This window comes from Erpetoichthys calabaricus, chromosome 4 (assembly GCF_900747795.2).
Source record: "Erpetoichthys calabaricus chromosome 4, fErpCal1.3, whole genome shotgun sequence".
NCBI lineage: Eukaryota > Metazoa > Chordata > Cladistia > Polypteriformes > Polypteridae > Erpetoichthys > Erpetoichthys calabaricus.
In genome coordinates this window covers 143,018,493-143,039,860 of record NC_041397.2, presented here as the reverse complement: position 1 = coordinate 143,039,860, position 21,368 = coordinate 143,018,493, and the positions used below count along the sequence as shown (strand labels likewise).

The following is a 21,368-nucleotide window of genomic DNA, read 5'->3' as shown; positions in this document are numbered from 1 at the left end:
GTCTATCATTCTTTGTCAGACTTCTTAAATGCATAAGAAACATGGGGAAAAATTAAGAAAACTAAAAAGAACGCAAAGAAACCAAGGAACTAAAATGTACTTTTTTTTTTTTTGAACTTGCTGTCTTATCGGGAGGTTTGCGGAACATCAACCCTTTTTAGAGTATGTCTTTGTAGCACAAGAAATTAATTTCTCCTAATTAAACTTTGTAACTGTCACAGAACTTATCATTTTGTGGAACAATTCAAGTAAAACAGTGCTGAATGGTACAGGATTAAATTAACTGAATTTATGAAATACGAAGGGATTAAGGTGGGCCGGGAGTATGAGTTTTTTCGTAGGCTTTGGTAATTCTAGTGTTATGTGTTTAATCATTGCTCTGTCTACAGATGAATGGTATATAGTAATTATAGCAGGAATCAAAGAAACAATGTGGCAACAGATAAGGGTGTTTACTGAAGAAACATATTTTTAAGCTCAAAACATATATGGATGGACCATGCAGTTACAAAGATATCTTGTAGAAGTGCACAGAATAGCACACCAGCATTGCAAATACGTGAAATAATTACTTACTTTCTTCATCTGAATCAAAGCCAAACAGAGACTGACATTTCTTTTGTGCAAGATGACTGTCCAGTGCTTCCAAGTCATTAAAAACAGTAAAGCATTTGCTGCACCTGTGCCTCTGAGTGGTGTGGCTCTCGGCACTTGCCTGCACATTAGCAGTAGAGTCTACTTTTTGCGAAGAGGTTTTCCTCCGCTTGGGCATGCTAATAAATTGTTCATCAAGGTAGCTGGAGGGTGGAGGCCTAACAAATGGCTTCTTAGAGATACAACCATAAGGAATTGCTTCTTCTGTAGCGACTTTTCTGAGCGGTGGTTTTGACAAAGAAGAATCCTTTACCGTGGAATTGCCAGCGTCATTCTGTGCAGTGTCAGCTATATTTTCGGGGGATATGGATGACAGGTTTGTTCTTTCAGTATTCACTTCTGTGGTGCCCAAATCATGCATGTTTTCTATGGGTTTGTATTCTTTTATAGTGCTTTCCACTCCTCCAAGATCTACATCAGGCTCTTTTTCATTTTTGCCGGTTTTATTTTCCCCGAGATTAGAAAAAGCTGGTGAAGTGTTGTGTTCTTCTCTATGACCGTTCAAAAGTGGTTCTGCTGAGGAAATGCGCATAACTAAACTTTTATGGTTTTGCTCAATGTTCTCGTCATTGTCTCCATCTGTGGATACATTATGCTTTGAGGCTAGATTTTGCAAATACGTCTTTGGCTCCACAGACTCCATTCGAAGCTTCCAGTTAGGTAATGGTGGTTCCTCCACAGCCACAGTTTTGCTACAGCTACTTGAAATTTGTCCTTGATCTCGGACAACTGCAGAGCTAAGTGCACATGATTTCACATTTTTTACCAACCTTTCTTCTACAGGTAGAGCAGGATAATGTTTACACTCATGTTCATGAAGCACAGAACAATCAGAAAATGTCATTTTGCACTCTGCAAAAGCACATCGTAACTGGAATTCTCCATGGACTTTTACGTGATTGCTAAGGTCTATAGCCGTCTTAAATCTTTCTATGCAATTCATTTGGAGGCAGAAGTACTTCTTGTCATTACCATGCCTATTAAGGTGATCTAAGTAGTGCTGAGGGTGAATAAATTTTCTTTGGCAGTACTGGCACTTTCCCTTGGACCACTTCATAATATACTCATGTGCCTTAACATCATGTGGATGTACTTTTCTTACATGCTTTTTGAGAGCCCACTTCCGGTTGAAAGACTTTCCACAATCCTGGGCGGGGCATTCAAATCTTTCTTCCTGCCCCTCACCTTTCTTCTTCTCAAGAATAGATCCATTAGGTCTATGAATCCCCAAGGAATCTGTAAGTTTATCTGAACCACTTACAGAACTGTCAGGATTGTCATTTTGGCTTTGGGAAATAGTTATGTGTTGGTTTATGTGGTTTTCAACTGAAGTGGACTGCTTGGCAGTCTTCTGTTTATTTTTGAGATGTGGTGCAGATGGTTTATGTTCACAGTTTGTAGAAGTGCCATTTTCAACAGGAGTACAGCCATTGTCCATTTCCCCTGGCTGTGCAAGCTGTCGTCGTTTAATTTTCTTAACATGGGCCTTAAGATGCTTTAGCATTAGAGTCTGCCGCTTTATCTTTCTACCACAAACCACACAAGTGAAAGTCCCTTTGTGTAAATGGCCCATTGCATGACGCATGATGTGTCCACCCAAAAATTCTCGGTTACACAACAAGCACCGATGCTTTGAAGCATGGTTGTTTGATGAACAAACGGAACAGGAATCTTTTTCAGAGTTGATTTTACTGCTAGGTAACACAACAGATTTATCTACTTCATGTATCTGTGTCTGAGGTGCAGAAGTAGATGGACTTACAAAGTTATTCGCAGTATTACTGGTTTGTTGGATACAATCACCCACTATATTTGCTTCCACGGTGAGTACTGCTACCTCCTTGTCTGTCTCTCCCAAAAGCGTTTGCTTAATATTTGACTGAGGGCTAATTTCTGTTGACACAGCTGACTGTATGGTAAGATCTTCTATCATTATTCCGTCTGAATGCCTAGATGAACTATCACAGGCTGCATCATTCATCTGCTGAGAAGCTTCGCTTCCTCTTTGACAAGCAACATAAACCTGCTTCTCTTTAGATTGTTCATCTGATAGCTTAGATGGTATTACTGAAGCGTCCTCAAGTGGCTGCATAGAGATCTCAGATATCCCTACTAAAGGCTGCATAACAGAAACCTCTTGAGACTCATTAGGTTTTAGTATTGGGTCTGGTATCGTATCTTGTTCGGTTTCATTTTCTATCTGTTCAGTGACGGTTTCTGCCTTGCTCCCAGTGCTTTCGGAATATCCTCCAGTCCCCAACTGTCCTAAAACTGGATGAAGATGATTTGACAATGGATGAATGGATGGAGCTGCATTTTCCAAACAACCATCAAACTGTATGTTACTGGGAACTGACATATTAATGGCTACTACTTCATTATTGGTTACTGAAAAGACCTCAGTTGACAAAATAGAAGCTGTTGGAGTTTTAGGTTCCATATGTAGAAGTGGCTTTTCCAAAGATTCCTTTTGTTGTTTGGTCCAAGCAAATTTTTCTGCTTGGATTGCTAAATTTTTGGGAGGTCTACCCCTTCGGCGAATGCGGAGTATGGATGGCTTCCTTCCTCTTCTTTTGGGAGGTTCCTCAGGTGTTTTGTCTGTCCTCCTTATACAATACCGAGAGGATGCACTATAGGATTGCCTTGGGGGACGTTTCTGTATTGCATCATGCTGTTTGAGAGAACCTTCTTGAATCATATCATGCTGTCTGAGGGAACGCCTACGGCAGCTGTTATCTTGTTGTCGAAGACGGTATTTCAAAGTACCATTCCCAAGACTTTTAGCTGGAACTTCTACTGGCACACTATGGATCTGGGTGGAACGTGCGGGTCTCTTTTTTGACTGTGGTAGTAATGGACCACTTATTTCTCTAACAGGTTCTTTCGGATACTTAAGATGTTTTTTAACAGAACACTTATTCATTATTTTCTCATCGTCATCTTCTTGAAAAGAAACAAAAATAGCTTTCTCCCCCATTAAAGGAAGACAGTTCGTCCGTAGCATAATTAGATTCCAAAACTCTGGATCAAAATATAGGCCTCTCTTTATAATCCGGAGTAACTCAAAACGTATGTGATTTCTGATCAGGTTCATGTCAACATGATATTCTTGATCTGGATGAATGTAAAGACAATAAACAGTGTTGTAGGATTCTACTGTGCGCTCCAGGAAAAACACAGAGAGAGCACAGGCTCTGCATACTTCCAAATCATTTGGTAACAAATAAGCAATCATTTTGTAGACAAGAGATTTAGTCATAGGATCATCACACAAGTCCATTTGTAGAGCAAATGCACACAGTTCTACACAGAGTTGTAAGCCTTCAATGCCCAGCTGAAAACACAAAAAGACAAGATTGTAATTAAGAAACAGTCATCTGACACAACACAAAACAGCACCATCTTCCAAAATAAAGGGGGGGGGGGGGGGGGACTTTGCGGTCTGAAGCATAAAATAAAATATACAAAATAAACAATAAACAGGAAAAGGACACACAATCTTACAGCAAGAAATGTAATTAAGTGTATCCAAAATGTTTGCATTTATTTCTCTTTTGGCAAAAAAGACACTTGCTAGCAAAAAGAAACTCCAATTATAAAGCTTGGTTCTTCATAATCTAGGAAAGAAGGAAAGAAAGTGTTTTGAATTGAACTTTATTAAATCAACAAATCATTTCCATTATCTTAAGCAAACCAAATTAAGAAAACTGCAACTCACCCCAAATAGAAACCAATATCTAATTCATATTTCAAAGAAGAAAACTCTACAAATTACATCATGAACACACCACCTTTCCACAAAAGAATGTACATTTGTGGTCATTTTGTGGACTTTATATTCTAAATAGAGTCTGGTTTTCACAAGTTGCCGAAATATTCTTGTCATGTCACACTGCCTTTCTCTTCTCTCGACATATAAACAGCCAGCTTGGCCTGTTGAATGAGGAAATTCCCAACTTCACAAGAGACACTCTGGAGGGAGGGACTTAGGGGAGCAGAGACACTGGGGCCAGCTTGGCGGAACCTATATAGACCACCACTGAACAAAAGAATTGGCGATTTGCAATGGCATGTGACAGAAGATGTCATTGCTGGTAATTCTTAAGTCTCACTGATTGATCCTTCAATTACAGACAAAATGTCCATTCTGTGGAAAGAGAGAGAGAGAGATACTTTCTTCCACTGTTTTCAACAGTAAACTTAGACCTATTTTAACTGCTCTTAGCTTACCTTTTGGAAAGGAAGCAAAGAAGGAAAGAGAGGACAGCCATATTGGTTAGAAATTGCCAGTCATCTATGAAAGTAAATGGAAGTTTTTGATTTCCAAAAGACACTGTAATCTCTGAAGGCAATGCACACAAACATGTTTTTAGTGTATATTTCTTGGTGAAAAGCATTCAGTTTTACAGTGATTTTATAAATCAATGCCTTTAAAATGTTGTACAATATATTCTAGTAATGAAGAGAATAAAGCTGTGCTTACTGGTGATATGCACCAAAAAGTAGGGGAGACAAAGACTGGTAGAAAAATCAAAAGGAAAGTTCTACCTAATATGATTACTATAACTAAAATATATCACTCAACCATGTCTTTGTCAGATATATTGCGTTTTAAAACTGATCCATATTACTAACCGAGAATGCTAAACTGGATGGACGCAGGGACATCTGGCCATGGGCCGTAGCCGCAAAAAGACGTACTGCGCAGGCGCCCCAAGAAATGAGGGGCCGCGAGAAGCGGATGAGGGGCCGCGAGAGGCGGACAAGACCACAGAAAAAAGGAGTCAAACGCAGGCAACGCACGAAACCCATTGCACACGAAACTAGCACACAAAAAAAAAAGAAGACGCTCGCGCACAACAGCAAGGCACACCCACCCCCCCACCCCCCTACAGGCACCGGACGGGACACACACCAAGAGGGGGATTTAACAAGCCCATGGAACACAAAAAAAAAAAGAACACAAAACCACCCCACACACCCTACAAGCAACGGACGGGACACACAAAGTGGGGGATTCAACAAGCCCCTGGAACACAAACAGAAAGAAGACGCTCGCGCAACAACAATCCTCACCCACCCCCCCCCCCCCCCCCCCCCACCCCACACACATCAATAAGAAGTGACACCCAAAGCCACATATCTAAAGGAAACGTCCATATTAAACATACGTCATCTCAACACCTTCACACTAGGCAGCATAGGTTCTCCTTACAATAAAGCACTATTAACCGTTCAACTGCAGAAAAGGCTCCATATTAACAGTGAGTGCGATCCTCCTTATTACTTAACCATATTTCGCACGCTGAGGAACAAACAAGTCATGAATACACGGTCACGGGTACAAAACGATTCGGATCGGATAACGGGACCAAACACACGAACACGAATGAAACAACAAAATACACGGGGGCGCATACAACGCGCTTTGGAAACTCCTGGAGAAAAAATGTCTCGGATCAAAAAACGCAAAGCTCAAGTAACCCCGTTACAGAGACGTGCCCAAATGGACAGACACAATGAACGTAGACGCATACAGCGCGCGTCTCAAAGTGCTGCATCGAAACAAGCACGATTTCAAAAGAAAGAGCTCGCGACTCAGACATACAAAAAAGGGAGCGAATAGACAGAATAAATGAACGAAGATGTGTACAACGCGCATATGACCTGCCAGAAAAAAAGCAAGCAAGACTCCAAAAGCAGAAAGCTCAACTGACCGACATACAAAAAAGGACAAGGCTCGATACAAACAATGCACGACGTAGACTGAAACGGACTTTTGGCAAAGCGGAGGCGAATCAATTAAAGCTACAAAATAGCGCGTCACAAATAATGGACATGCAACAACACGGCACACAAACGCCACAAGCAAAACATGCCCGTCGCGGACATCAACGCAAGACAACGCCTTCAATAATGAGTCCACTATTGAGGAAAATTCATTGGGATTAATGAATGTCATTTGCAATCATTGTCATTCACTTAACTTCCCAGAAGAAACAACTGACAATACAAATAATGAATTTACACGTTGTTGTCAAAAGGGGCAGATTAGACTGCCTCCTTTACATTCATATCCTGAATATCTACAGAAGCTTCTAACTAACGATGTGCCTGAAAGTAAAAACTTTATGAACTGCATTAGATCCTACAATAGTTCATTTGCTTTTGCATCTACCGGAGTACATATCAGGCCACCAAAAGGCAAAGGCCCATACTGCTTTCGCATATGTGGTTAACAAAATGCACTATATTATGTCCAAAAAATATTAATGTTAATCACATTAATAACCAGGTCATTTCATTACTTCCTGGAGAGACACGGCTCTTTCTAAGCTCTGACAAAGTTGAGTCTGATGACAACAATGAACATCTGAATTTCCCCTTAGAATATTTGAACACTATTAACCCAGACGGATGACCACAACACAACCTTACCCTTAAAAACGGTGTTATTCAAGCAACAGTTCTTACAGAATCACATGCTAACAATACTGTTCTCATTCCTAGAATTGACCTTACGAGTTCTGGATTTACCTTTTACATTGAAATGCCGACAGTTCCCCATTAAACCTGCATTTGCCATGACCATCAACAAATCACAAGGACAAGCCATGGACAAGGTTGGCATCTACCTCTCTGAACCCGTTTTTGGACATGGACAACTTTATGTTGCCTTCTCACGCGTTCGACGTTCATCTGACGTTAAAGTTAAAGTTATAAATGATCCATGCCAAGGAAGACTCATTCAAAGACAAGACACCATCTTTACTACTAATGTTGTATACAATGAAATATTCCAATAAAACATTACTCTATGCCAAACGCTCTATTTTTTATTTATATAGGCATCATCCAAACCTGCACACTATTCTATATCTAATTCATACATCTCACTCTTTGTCATGCCCCAACGCCAGGGGTTGGCGAGCGAAGCGAGCAGGGGGCGGAGCCCCCTAGTTAATCAATGTTTTACAATTATCTGATAAAGGTATGGTCTTTAAATAAAGTATGAATTTTATGCAAGGGAGTAAATTCATCTTGGGGAAAAATTCTAAATAATTTCCTATTGCTCTGTGTCCAAAACATTTGTTTTAACTTATCAACCAGTAAGTAGTAGCAATTCAAAGAAGCAATATAAATTTTAAAAGGTGACAAAAACATATGAAGCTCCTTTTGCTCAAAACATTGGAAATCAGATGAACTACAGTTAAATAAGTAATCTGTGATTTTAGGATGACAAGTTAAAGAAGTGGGTGGCCACACAGACCCAGTGTCCTGGGTTGGAATCCTGTGTCCATATGGAGCATGCACATTCTCCTTGTGCCTATATGAGTTTCCCCTTCAGTTTTCGGCCCACATTCTCCACAATATGTTGGTTCGGCCAGCTGGTGATGTTAAATTGTCATTATGTTAGTGCAAATCTGGGTGTATATGTGAGTGAGCCCTGTCCAAGGCCATTTCTGCCTTATGCTCAGAACAGTTTATCTCCCCTAGCGATCCTGAACTGAATTAAGTGGTTTGAAAACTTTACATTCTATGTTACAATTTAATTTATCAAACTGAACCCCTATCCATCCATCCATTTTCCAACCCGCTGAATCCGAACACAGGGTCACTAAGAACTTAAAAAATGTGGAACATCTGGCGATGATGCAGCATCTTAAAATATTACAATTTCAGTCTGAGAGTCTTTTGATCACATGACTTTGCAGCTTAATGAGCAGAAACACCACAGAACCGTTCTTGGAATGGAGCTACACACCCTTTGGAAAGAACAACTCATGAGTCAAGTGCTTCCTGTAGCTATGAATGAGATGCTTGTGTCTCTCTCCTGGAATTTACGACCACTCTTCTGCTTGCTTATTTATCTGAACTGTGTGTTTCACATCAGCCATCTAGAGCGCTTAGATCTCTTGGTCAGCTGTCTCTGCTTGTCCCTCGTACCAAGTGTAAAACCAAGGGGGGCAGGGCTTTTGCAGCTGCTGCGCCTCGCCTGTGGAACTCTTTACTTCATCATATAAAGGAGTCATCTACAATTGAACTGTTCAAACCAAGATTAAAGACTCATTTCTATTCACTTGCATTCCGTGACTTTCAGTAATACTGATGGGATCCCCTTTGTGATTATATAACATTACTTCTATTTTTTATGTATATAACGTTATTTCTATTTATTATGTATTTTACTTTATGTTCATATATTTTATTTCTATTTATGTTTTATGTTAATTGTTTTGTTTTTCTTTTATTCTATTATTGTAAAGCACTTTGGCCACTTTGTGCTATATAAATAAACTGACATTGACATTTTGCAAAATGCTCCAGGTCTCCCAAATTTGATGGGTAGACTTCTCCAAACGGCACTTTTCAGATCTCACTACAAGTGTTCAATAGGATTTAGATCAGCACTCATTGGTAGTCACTTCATAGAAGTCCAATGCTTGTTTTGAAATCATTTCTGAGTGCTTTTTGAAGTGTACTTTGCGCTGTTGATATGCTGAAAGACCTTCAATAGGGACTAAGCTTTAGGACACTGGATCCTATATTGTACTTGGAAAATTCCTTGCTAATCTTTGGAGTTCATGATACCAAGCACAATTTTAAGGCACCCAGTGCTAGAGGCAGAGAGAAGCAACCTCAAATAATCAGTGATCTACCTCCACGTTTGACAATAGGGACACTGTTCTTTTCATTGTAGGCTTCAGAGCAATCAAAGAGCTCTGATTTGGTCCCATCTGTCCAGAGTACATTCCCCAGTAGGATTTTGGGTGGTTTAAGTGTGTTTTGGCAAACTCCAGTCTAGCTTTATGCTTCTGTACCAGAAGTTCCATCATCCTGTGATTCCAACCATAGAACCCACTTTCATTGAGATGGTGAGCTTGGATCTGTGGGGCAGAGGTTTCTTTTCCATCATTAATGCAGTCCTCCAATGCAATCTTTCTTCAGTTTTTTCCTTCCGTTCATGTCCAAGGAGGTTGTCTATATTGCTGTTGATCTTAAACTTCTTGCATACAGTGGACAAAGGAACATTTAAGATCCTCTGAGATGGACTTGTAGCTGTGCAACTGTTTATGCTTTTATATAATTGTTTCTCACTTCTTAAAGACTATTATTTACTTCTCTCTATGCTTTTTCATGATCATTAATAAAATGCATATTACTGCCAGCCTTTTTTTAATGTCATACACTTTGTGGAAGAATTGGTGCATTGCCTGAAGAAACTGCAGCAGTGTCAATATTTAAGGCCACAACTGTACATGAGCAAATAGTTAATGTGAAAAATATCCATTCTTCCATCATCATCTACTAATTCATGGACTGATATTGCTAGTTTCCATTTATGTTTAATCAGTTTCTACCTTGTTCTCTTTGTAATTTAACAAATTTGCATTTATGCATGTACCAGTTCTCTATTTATTTATTTAGTAATTAGTATAATCTATATTTGTAATTTAACTGACAATTGTTCACAGCACTCTATGACTGCACTCAGTGAAAAAAGCCATACAAAAAATAAATTATATTGTATAGTATTGTAAGTTGTATTTCATCCCTAACTAAAAAGTGTACAGTCATAGCCAACATCATATCACTGAATGATGCTGAATGTTTTAATTTATGCATATTACTCAGAAGCATCAACGAGATACAGAGTGAAAGTTTTTGGTCATTTTATCAAAGCTGAATGTCTTTGCTATCTGAACTTTGTTAGACAACAAATTGCAACTTCAATTGCAATAACATAAAACATAATATTGATTTCAAGCAAATTTATGTTTTATGTAAATAAACAGCAAATTATGTGGCTTTGTTGGCTTGCCACTTCTGAAGTGATACAATCTCTATTTTCTATGGAATATTTGGATATGTACTCTGATCGTGAGCAAGTAAACCAACAATTGAAATTTAACACTGAACTTTACTGGCCAAAAAAAAGAAAAAAAAAGGCATTGTAAGTGGAAGAAATTCGAAACCACCAGGACTCTTCCTAGAGCTGGCCGGCCATCTAAACTCAGCGATCGGGGGAGAAGGGCCTTAGTCAGGGAGGTGACCAAGAACCCGATGGTCACTCTGTCAGAGCTCCAGAGGTCCTCTGTGGAGAGAGGAAACCTTCCAGAAGGACAACCATCTCTGCAGCAATACACCAATCAGGCCTATATGGTAGAGTGGCCAGACGGAAGCCACTCCTTAGTAAAAGACACATGGCAGCCCACCTGGAGTTTGCCAAAAGACATCTGAAGGACTCTTAGACCATGAGAAAGAAAATTCTCTGGTCTGATGAGACAAAGATTGAACTCTTTGGTGTAAATGCCAGGTGTCACGTTTGGAGGAAACCAGGCACCGCTCATCACCAGGCCAATACCATCCCTACAGTGAAGCATGGTGGTGGCAGCATCATGCTGTGGGGATGTTTTTCAGCAGCGGGGACTGGAAGACTAGTCAGGATAAAGTGAAAGATGACTGCAGCAATGTACAGAGACATCCTGGATGAAAACCTGCTCCAGAGCGCTCTTGACCTCAGACTGGGGCGACGGTTCATCTTTCAGCAGGACAACGACCCTAAGCACACAGCCAAGATATCAAAGGAGTGGCTTCAGGACAACTCTGTGAATGTCCTTGAGTGGCCCAGCCAGAGCCCAGACTTGAATCCGATTGAACATCTCTGGAGAGATCTTAAAATGGCTGTGCACCGACGCTTCCCATCCATAATATTCAAAAAGACTTGAGGCTGTAATTGCTGCCAAAGGTGCATCGACAAAGTATTGAGCAAAGGGTGTGAATACTTATGTACATGTGATTTCTCAGTTTTTTTATTTGTAATAAATTTGCAAAAACCTCAAGTAAACTTTTTTCACGTTGTCATTATGGGGTGTTGTGTGTAGAATTCTGAGGAAAAAAATTAATTTATTTAATCCATTTTGGAATAAGGCTGTAACATAACAAAATGTGGAAAAAGTGATGCGCTGTGAATACTTTCCAGATGCACTGTAATTGATGTATTTTTTTTTTTATTTCTTTAACAACCTTGGTCTCTATTGTCATTTGATAACTTGCAAATTGCACAAAGTATCATCTACATTTTCCAACAATGTACTTGTTAGGTTATTCCAGAATATGACACCAACTGTGTCACACCTCCTATTTGATTAATTTTAATTATCACCCCCAGAAATGACACTTTATGTGGACTACAGGTTTATAATAATTTTAGTTGATGTGCACAAGCTTCAAGAGTAGGTTGGTACATTAAATTCAAAATAATAGTGTGTAGTCCAACTGGAAAATTTTTAAAAAAGTAGAAAAACTAAACTTATTTTACAGTCTCATGATGTGATAGTGCAAAGTAACTGGAGCAGAAACTTGATACACCTTAATTAGAATCCATGTTCCAAGATTAAACATTACTCATACATCTTATCCATTTTTAACTCTTTTAAACACAATGACTACTAATTATTACTAAAAACATAAAAAAAATATTTACCTCAGTTTTAATAACCTTCATGAACGGGAAAATTATTTTGACATTCGTTGCTGCCAGTAACAGCTGCTGACATTCTTCTAAAAAATCTTGTTTGGAGGAGTTACCACGAAGCTGAAGCTTGCTCCATGTAAAGATGAGATCCCTGAAAGTAAAAAGAAATGTGAAACATTAGAATAGCAAAATAAAGGGCAGTAGTAAAATTTTTAAATATACTACTTATGTGGTGACAATCTGCACTCTATTCAAGGATAGTTCATTTAAAAGGGCTATGCTGGGATCTTAAAAGGGAGCTTTCTCAGAGACTAAAGTATTCATTTCATTTTTAAGCAGTGCTTAACTATGGTGGGTACGCAGACAGTGCTGTAACCCGGACCAAACAAATGCATTGTGTGCTAAAAGTAGCATGTATACCCTGCACTATGCATGCACTGAGCACCATTTCTTGTTATCTGTTTTTTATTTATGTTGCAGCAGTTAACTACAGCATAAATCCAGAATATTAGAAATTTTTGAATGCATATTTTGAAAACCAACTAGTACTCCATCCAAAGTTGTCTTTATTCCTGTGCTCATTTGTGTCGTGAATAATCTCCAATATGGAAAGTCAAATTAACATTTAGAGATATCTGAACGTCAGGTATCTTAAAATAGAGCTAAACTTTTTTAATCTCTGAAACCCAATTCATCATTCATAATTCTCAAGAAAAGGACTAGCATTTCAACCTAAGACACCATTGTAGCAGCTTTATTGAAAAGCACAATATAAAACCACAAGCAATAGGGTGGAGTAGACAAAGAGTGAAACATAGAAGTCTGTCTAAGCCATTTTAAGAGGCTTTTTACTTATTTTAAAATGTATTAAGACGGTCAAGTTAAATTCGCTGGAAAGGTACAATGGCGAAATTAAGTTCTAAAAGGCAGAATGTCACCAAGAATCACCTGTGGAGATTTGTAACATTTGAGGTGTGATTTCCACATTTTCATTATATTAACTAAGCAACAGACTAGTAGAAATAGAAATTTTACTTTTGAACTAACCAGTGCAATCGTACCAATAGTTATATTTAATTGTAATCTCACAACTGACAACGTTTTGGCAACAATTCATTAACTATTCAAAAAAATGTTGAAATAACGCATACATTTGTGCTGTGTTATCATGTAGGTTTGTCATTGTTTATTTGTAAAGGTTTTGAGAATTGCCATTTCTCCTTATAGTAAATGAATTTTTATATTCTAATATGGTGGTGTTTTCTCTTGTATTCTTTTATGCCTAATTAGGAGACAAGAAAACTTCTAAAATCATAATACAGGTTAAGTATTCTTAAATGCTAGGACCAGTAGTATTTCTGAATTTTAATATTTTAGAATATTTGCATATACATAATGAGACATATTGGGGCCACGTGATCAAGTAGAGAAAAGCAGCCAAACAAGCTAAATGACAACTTGTGTGCATTATAATTCATATCACTGAGCTGTTATTATAATGCAAGTTCACATGACAAACATATTGCACTTCAAAAGTGAGGAATATGATGTACATTGTGACACCCCATGTAGTGGCAAAGTTGGCAAACTTGAGAGAAGTGAGACATGGAGACACAAACACAAATTGGTGGTAATTTCCAAAACAAAAGTGGGGTTTATTTACAGGTGCACAAACACACAACAAAAAATGACCCAATCAAAAACAGTGAATTATGTTTACAGTGAAGCTGTTGGTCCCAAAATATGAAAAATAAAGACAAAAATGTATACACAAAATTGTAGTCCTCCTAAAGAAAAAAATCAACAAGCAGGTAGAAACTACACACAATGAAGACCAAAGAATCCAGAAAAAAATATTCACAAAAGTGTATATACAAGAAAAATAAAGTACACCGCAATCCCTAAATCTATATAAATACCTCCATCAAAACAATACTTCAACCAGGAGATGATATCTATATTTCTACACAACAAGAAAATATATACAAGTAAAGCAAAAGCCAAAGTTTGGTATACTAAAGAATGAGCTATACCACCACACAGAGTCTAAAAAACAACCCTAGAGGTAGGAAGTGCCTCTTATATACTGGGAACAAATCTTCAGCCTATCCTGTGACATGCTCCCTTATACCAATCGCGATTGATCCAGGTGTATTCTGCACAGGTGCTCCTCTCAGTCCTTGCAAGGCATGTATTAAACAGGGCAGCCTCGTGAGCGAGCACGAGTGCATCCAAACGCACTCCCCTCAGAAATTACTTTTCTTGGGGATCCCCTTCTCACACTAATGCATACAATAACTAAACACCCCACATCTTTCTCTTTTTGCTAACAGCAGGGGCTAAAGGCTCAAGGGCCTTTATGATGGGGTACATGCAGCATCCTCCAACAGACCTTATCTGGAGGCGCGCCAGACCTGTTGCCAGTGTTCCACTGCATGAACCTGCCATCGTCCAAGTTAAAATCCTCATGAAACACCCACCCGCAGTTCAGCAATTAAAACAAAACAGCTAAGTACTTTTTTTCGCTCCATGAAAGTTGACTTTTCCCTGTTCTTAGGAACTTATTCCTTTAAGGTGAAAATGCCTGGTAGGCAAATTACCACATATATACTATATTTTAGTTCCTTCTTAAGAGGGACAATGCTGTGTATTTGCACTGAATAACTCGTATGGTTGTACATCAGTTTATATTGGCTACCTTTGTCATTTCTCAAAAAACTGGCAGAGGTTAAAGATTATCTCAGTCAACCTTCCCTGCATCATGCCTATTATGCCAGAAGTCATTAACTGAATGACAAGACTCTAAAATTTGTTTTCATAAGGTGTGTGTATACATGCAAAAACATGTTTTGCCAACATAAAAGGGTAATTTGCACCTGTGCTCAGTTTTTCTAACGTAATCAGAGAAATTTACTTCACTCATATTGCAATAAGGGCACCTAGTGAGAATGAAGCTGCTTTTGTTAACAAGTAAACAGTGACATTCCATTAACAGACAATTTATCTGCAATTTTAACAGTGTCGCACAACAATCTTGAACATAGGTGCTATCGTTTCATTGGGAACAACCTGCACCATTTGTGTTTCATTGCTTAGCAGTTCTTAGTGCTTCATGAGGTACCTCCCATTCCACCTCAGTTTCATTGACCATGTATCATTTCATTATGGAGTTTGATGCTTCACGGGAACTCTCACTGTCCACCTCTGGATCGTCAATTTGGTACAGTTCCTTCACGGTGCTCTAAGCCTCACTGGGGACTCACTCCCCATACCCCATTACATTCTGAAAGAGTGAATCAATTTTGAATATGTACATAAGTTATTCATGTCCACTTTCTGGTTTAAGTATGCTCAAATTCAAGTAATGTTTTATAAGAGAGGATCCTTGTGTAGAATTTGCCACTGCGTCATGACTGAGCTCAAAAATGTTCAAATTTTAGAATTTCAGATTGGGATATTCAACCTGTAATTTGTTATATTTGTCTAATTATACAGCTATGAAATTTTGCAGTAGTTTTAAAAAAAAATATTACAAGGTGATTCAATATACCAGAGGAATAAGCATTCAATATAATTCTGGAAGGCAGTCTGAGACTGGACCTGGCACTAATTCAACAGCAGGGCTCACAAAATTTCAAAATCCCTGGTAGCCCTTCGGGCAGCCACTCTTCAGTTTTTGGTAGCCCAACATAAATTTAAGTAGCCCGAATAAAAAAAGATTATTTTTAATGTATAATATTGTAAAGGAAACAAAACATCAATCAAAAAATTGTTAAAACACAAATTACAACAACTGTAAAAAAAATTACAATCATCAACTCAAATATTTGGTTCTAATTGAACTGAAATTTCTATAAACTTGTAAGAACTGTGTAGAACATGAATCAGTCAGTCATGAACCATGAATCAGTCAGGCTTTCTTTTTGCCTCATAGTTTGATTTGTCATAACTTTTCCGCTTTTTGGTAGGCTTTTCTTTGGCTGTCCCTTCTTCACCCTGACCTGTCTTATTTGGCTCAGCAGAACTAAAATACCTCCGTAAATCCATCTATTTTTACACACACACACACACAACGGTCAGCGATTTTTAAAATTCTCTACGCAATCAATCTCTATCACATGTTTAAGCTTGCTGCGGGAGATTTCACTTGTCACGTTTGAATAGTAAGCTAATGAGTGATAAGACGATGTTAGAGGAATTGGTGCGCAATGAATTCGTCACTGACCAATCAGTACTGCCGCTCTCTATACACAGTTCGCGCGATCGCAAAGTGAAAGTTAAAGTAAAAAACAAGCGCGAATTCAAACGCGATTTCAATATTTCACATATTGACAGTGGCTCATCGATGCCCGAAAATGACATAATTACCCAGCTACATTTGCGAAAGAATGCTAAAGCATTGACATATATTTTTCCTTCCTATGATAGCCCGACGGGCAGGGCTGAGATAGATTTTGGTAGCCCGACTGGAAGACACAATAGCCCCGGGACGTCGGGCTAGCGATTTTGCGAGCCCTGAACAGGCTGCATAAACCAGGAACCAAGAATTTTATTCTAACATATAATTGATATTGCCTATGACTGGCTCCTACTAGAACAGGTTCACCATTACAAATATTGTTAAAACCCAAAAAAAAGTTAAAACATGCCATGGCACTGTTTATAAAAACAGTTAAATAAACATTACTGGAAGGCTACACAGGGGCAACAAAATATTTTTTTTGATAATTGTTACAGACCACAACACACTTTTCTAAATTAGTTTTTCAAACTGATATCAGATTCGCTTTCTGTCTTTTCCAGTCATGTCAACTATGAGAGTTATGAGTAATGTTAGTTTACATTGTACTTGAATTTTACTTTTAACTAAAACATAAGCACCAATGAAGTAAATGTTCCAATATCTTCCAACAAAATAGGCAGACACGGTGGCATAGATGTACTGAACACTGTCAGTCAGCTACCACTGGTTCTTCAAAAACATTTACAGTAGGATTTTCTTGTGTACACTGTCTGGAATGTCGCAGTACAGCATCCAGCAGTAGTGGGCCATCATAGTCTCTCACACCAGAAACCTTGGTAACGATGCTCCACTAACCGAATGTCCTGGTGACAATGTTCTCCTTTCTTGTCACTCACCATACTAAGATTTTCTAGAAAGAATTCTAGATGTGACAGCCCAGTTTCTGGTATAAATCAAACAGATTCTGAATTCCTTACCTGTATGCAGGAGACTTATGGCTACCCAGAAGGTTTTCACAGAGCCACTTGAATGCCTTCAAGCCTCTAGCTTGCCTACCAGTCATGCAGTCTATTGGAACAACTGGTACAGATGACATATGGAGCCCAAGATTTACTCTGCTCAGCAAGTGGACAGCCAAAGTACAATTTATATATCTTCTTAAGATGTGCGGTAATCGGGCGACATTGCGCTATCATCGTGAATGAACCACACACATAATAGAAACTGTCTATTTGATTAATACAGTTTTTAGGCAAGGTAAACACTGAAATCAATCGCAGTTACAGCTGTAACATAAATATACAGAAAACTGTTGTTACATTTTGTAATACTAAGCTTACTTTTGTAAGGCTAATTATAACAAATATCACGCGATATATACAGGTTAATTAGCTTAATCACAAAAACTAGACACGCTAGAGGAAAACTTAACAGACTTGAAATCAGCATGAAAAACACTACAAACCCCACATAAAATTATCACGGGTGACGAAAATTACCTGTTGACCTGTGTTATACTTCTACAAAGAAAATTTTGAAAAACCAACAACCTAAAGTCAAACTAATTTTAAAATGTAGCCATACCTTTCCAAAACTTACCAGATATAGTACATGTCCCCATTCTGAAGCTGCTGTAACAAGAACACTTTGCACAAATTCAAAAGAAGGTCATCCTTCTCTTCTCTTTCTGTGTTACAGATGATTTCAACAGCATCCTTCCCATCTATCCCAGCTATCTGTTTATAAAAACAAAATGTTTTGTTTCCTGTTCCAAAATTTATATACATCTTACATTTTATGTTTTGTCTAGATAGATAGACAGATAGATAGACAGATAGACAGATACAGTACTGTGCAAAAGTTTTAGGCAGGTGTGAAAAAATGCTGTAAACAAAGAATGCTTTCAGAAATATAAATAATGATTGTTTTTTGTTATCAATTTACAAAATGCAAAGTAAGCGAACAAAAGAAAAATCTAAATCAAATCAATATTTGGTGTTACTACCTTTTGCCTTCAAACCAGCATCAATTCTTATAGGTACACTTGCACAAAGTCAGGGATTTTGTAGGATTATAGTCAGGTGTATGATCAACCAATTATACCAAACAGGTGCTAATGATCATCAATGTCACACGTAGGTTGAAACACAGTCATTAACTGAAACAGAAACAGCTGTGTAGGAGACTTAAAACTGGGTGAGGAACAGCCAAACTCTGCTACCAAGGTGAGGTTGTGGAAGACAGTTTCATGTCATGGCAAGATTGAGCACAGCAACAAGACACAAGGTAGTTATACTACATCAGCAAGGTCTCTCCCAGACAAAGATTTCAAAGCAGACTGGGGTTTCAAGATGTGCTGTTCAAGCTCTTTTGAAGAAGCACAAAGAAACGGGCAACATCGAGGATCGTAGACGCAGTGGTCAGCCAAGGAAAGACACATCAAGCTTATTACCCTTCGAAATCGGAAGATGTCCAGCAGTGCCATCAGCTCAGAACTGGCAGAAACCAGTGGGACCCAGATACACCCATCTACTGTCCGGAGAAGTCTGGCCAGAAGTGGTCTTCATGGAAGAGTTGCAGCCAAAAAGCCATACCTCCGACATGGAAACAAGGCCAAGCGACTCAAGTATGCACGAAAACATAGGAACTGGGGTGCTGAAAAATGGCAGCAGGTGCTCTGGACTGATGAATCAAAATTTGAAATATTTGGCTGTAGCAGAAGGCAGTTTGTTCGTCGAAGGGCTGGAGAGCGGTACAATAATGAGTGTCTGCAGGCAACAGTGAAGCATGGTGGAGATCCCTTGAATGTTTGGGGCTGCATTTCTGCAAATGGAGTTGGAGATTTGGTCAGGATTAATGGTGTTCTCAATGCTGAGAAATACAGGCAGATGCTTATCCATCATGCAATACCATCAGGGAGGCGTATGATTGGCTCCAAATTTATTCTGCAGCAGGACAACGACCCCAAACATACAGCCAAAGTCATTAAGAACTATCTTCAGCGTAAAGAACAACAACAAGTCCTGGAAGTGATGGTATGGCCCCCACAGAACCCTGATCTCAACATCATCGAGGTGTCTGGGATTACATGAAAAGACAGAAGGATGTGAGGAAGCCTACATCCACAGAAGATCTGTGGTTAGTTCTCCAAGATGTTTGGAACAACCTACCAGCCGAGTTCCTTCAAAAACTGTGTGCAAGTGTACCTAGAAGAATTGATGCTGTTTTGAAGGCAAAGGGTGGTCACACCAAATATTGATTTGATTTAGATTTCTCTTTTGTTCATTCCTTGCATTTTGTTGATTAATGAAAATAAATGATTAACACTTTTGAAAGCATTCTTTGTTTACAGAATTTTTTCACACCTGCCTAAAACTTTGCACAGTACTACATTATATATATATATATATTATATAATCTCTATATATAGATAGATATATATACAAACATATATACCTGATGCCTAGCATAGTGTTTGTGTGATATTTTCTGTAGTTGCCATAAACATAAATGGCTATAACAGAATTCACTTAACTATTAGCACTTTATAAAATTCCATTGGATAGCCATCTGGACTTGAGGGTTTACAATTTTCTAAGGAATTTACAGCATCTAGGATTTCTAAGAGTCACAATGGTTTGTACAGTTCCTGTATGCATATTGCATCAAGCTGGATCAATAATATTTTATCCAGAAAATCACTGACATAAGCCTTATTTCAATACATGCCCTTGTTTATAAATATGTATATTATGTTGTAAATTTGCTTGTCTTTGCTTTTCCTTTGCAACTTTTAGTTCAGATAGCACAGGTAGTCTCTATAATTGCATTCTCAAATTTTTACTTGTGTACTTTTTAATAAAATAAAATAAAAAATCCAGCATAGCACTGATCAGTTTTATAAATACAGAACCAGTTACACATCTCAGTAAACTGTTCTGATGCCCTTTTGAGTTTGATATTTAATTGTATGTGGTGGGTGTAAGATTACCTTTCCCCCTCAAATATGCTTTAAGCATTTTCAAAGTGTTCCTACAATTATCTAAATTCTTTATCACCCGATTTGGAGCGTGTATGTATTAGAGTTAATTAAGCTTTGTTACATTTCATAACTACCACAATACAGTGTTCTTTAAGTTCTATTACCATCTCAGGAGCTACAAATGGGAACAGTTTATGACTCAATTGTCCCAACATAATTTTGAAATGGAACATGACCTATGCTTATTCTAAACGGTGTTATGTTTTGAACTGCCACTCACTGCCCCATCCTGCCCAGCAGTTTGGAAAAAGCCTTTGATAATGTACCTACGGCTCCTGAAACTCCACATGGCAAAGGTCGGCAATTAAAGGTTGGTGTTCCTGTGTGCTTGATACTTCACAATACTCCAACACCTACCCAACCCTATTGACAAGGGCTGCTGTTCGCATGGCCCATCAATCACTTCTGCTGCATTCTTCACTTGCATAAAGTGTGCTCTCAGCACACTGCATTTAATACCATGTAACTTAGAATAATAATAAATACAGTATTGACAAACAAAAAAACATGTTGGCTAATTTTCTTTTTAACTATAAAGTCTCCATATTTCAATCAACTCCATCAAGGCATTTTTTAAGATTTTGGGATGTTAGTTTTTCTAATGTAGGGATTTATCCCTAAATATTGAAAAATCTAAATGTCTCATCTTAGCAGATGCCAAATTTCATCTTTTTATCCAAATGGGAAATAGTGTGTTTGTCAATGATTGAATAAGTGAATTAGTTAACTTTGCACTACAAATATACAGTAATATTACATTAACCTATGAGAGCAGAGCTGCAAAAGTGTTTTTTCTCTAGGCTTTATCAGTGTGATATTTAATGTTATTACAGATTCTATAAAGGAAGGATTTTCTGAGGTTTTTGTATTTAAAAATTTGTTGAATTCAACTTTCATTGAAAAATTCTACATTTTGCTTGCCGTTTCAGCTGCAGAACTCTACAACTGCA

At 38.2% G+C, this 21,368-nt stretch overlaps 1 protein-coding gene across 1 annotated transcript in view; it reads right to left on the bottom strand.

The window, feature by feature from the left end:
- Positions 1–433: 433 nt before the first annotated feature.
- Positions 434–21,368, bottom strand: part of znf654 (zinc finger protein 654) — a 77,982-nt gene continuing 57,047 nt past the window's right edge. The window contains exons 6-8 of the mRNA XM_051926985.1: positions 17,976–18,112; positions 12,143–12,284; positions 434–3,988 (exon numbers count right to left, since the gene is read on the bottom strand). Coding sequence (XP_051782945.1) covers positions 569–3,988; positions 12,143–12,284; positions 17,976–18,112 — 3,699 coding nt within the window. The 3' untranslated portion in view covers positions 434–568. The remainder of the gene's footprint in view (positions 3,989–12,142; positions 12,285–17,975; positions 18,113–21,368) is intronic.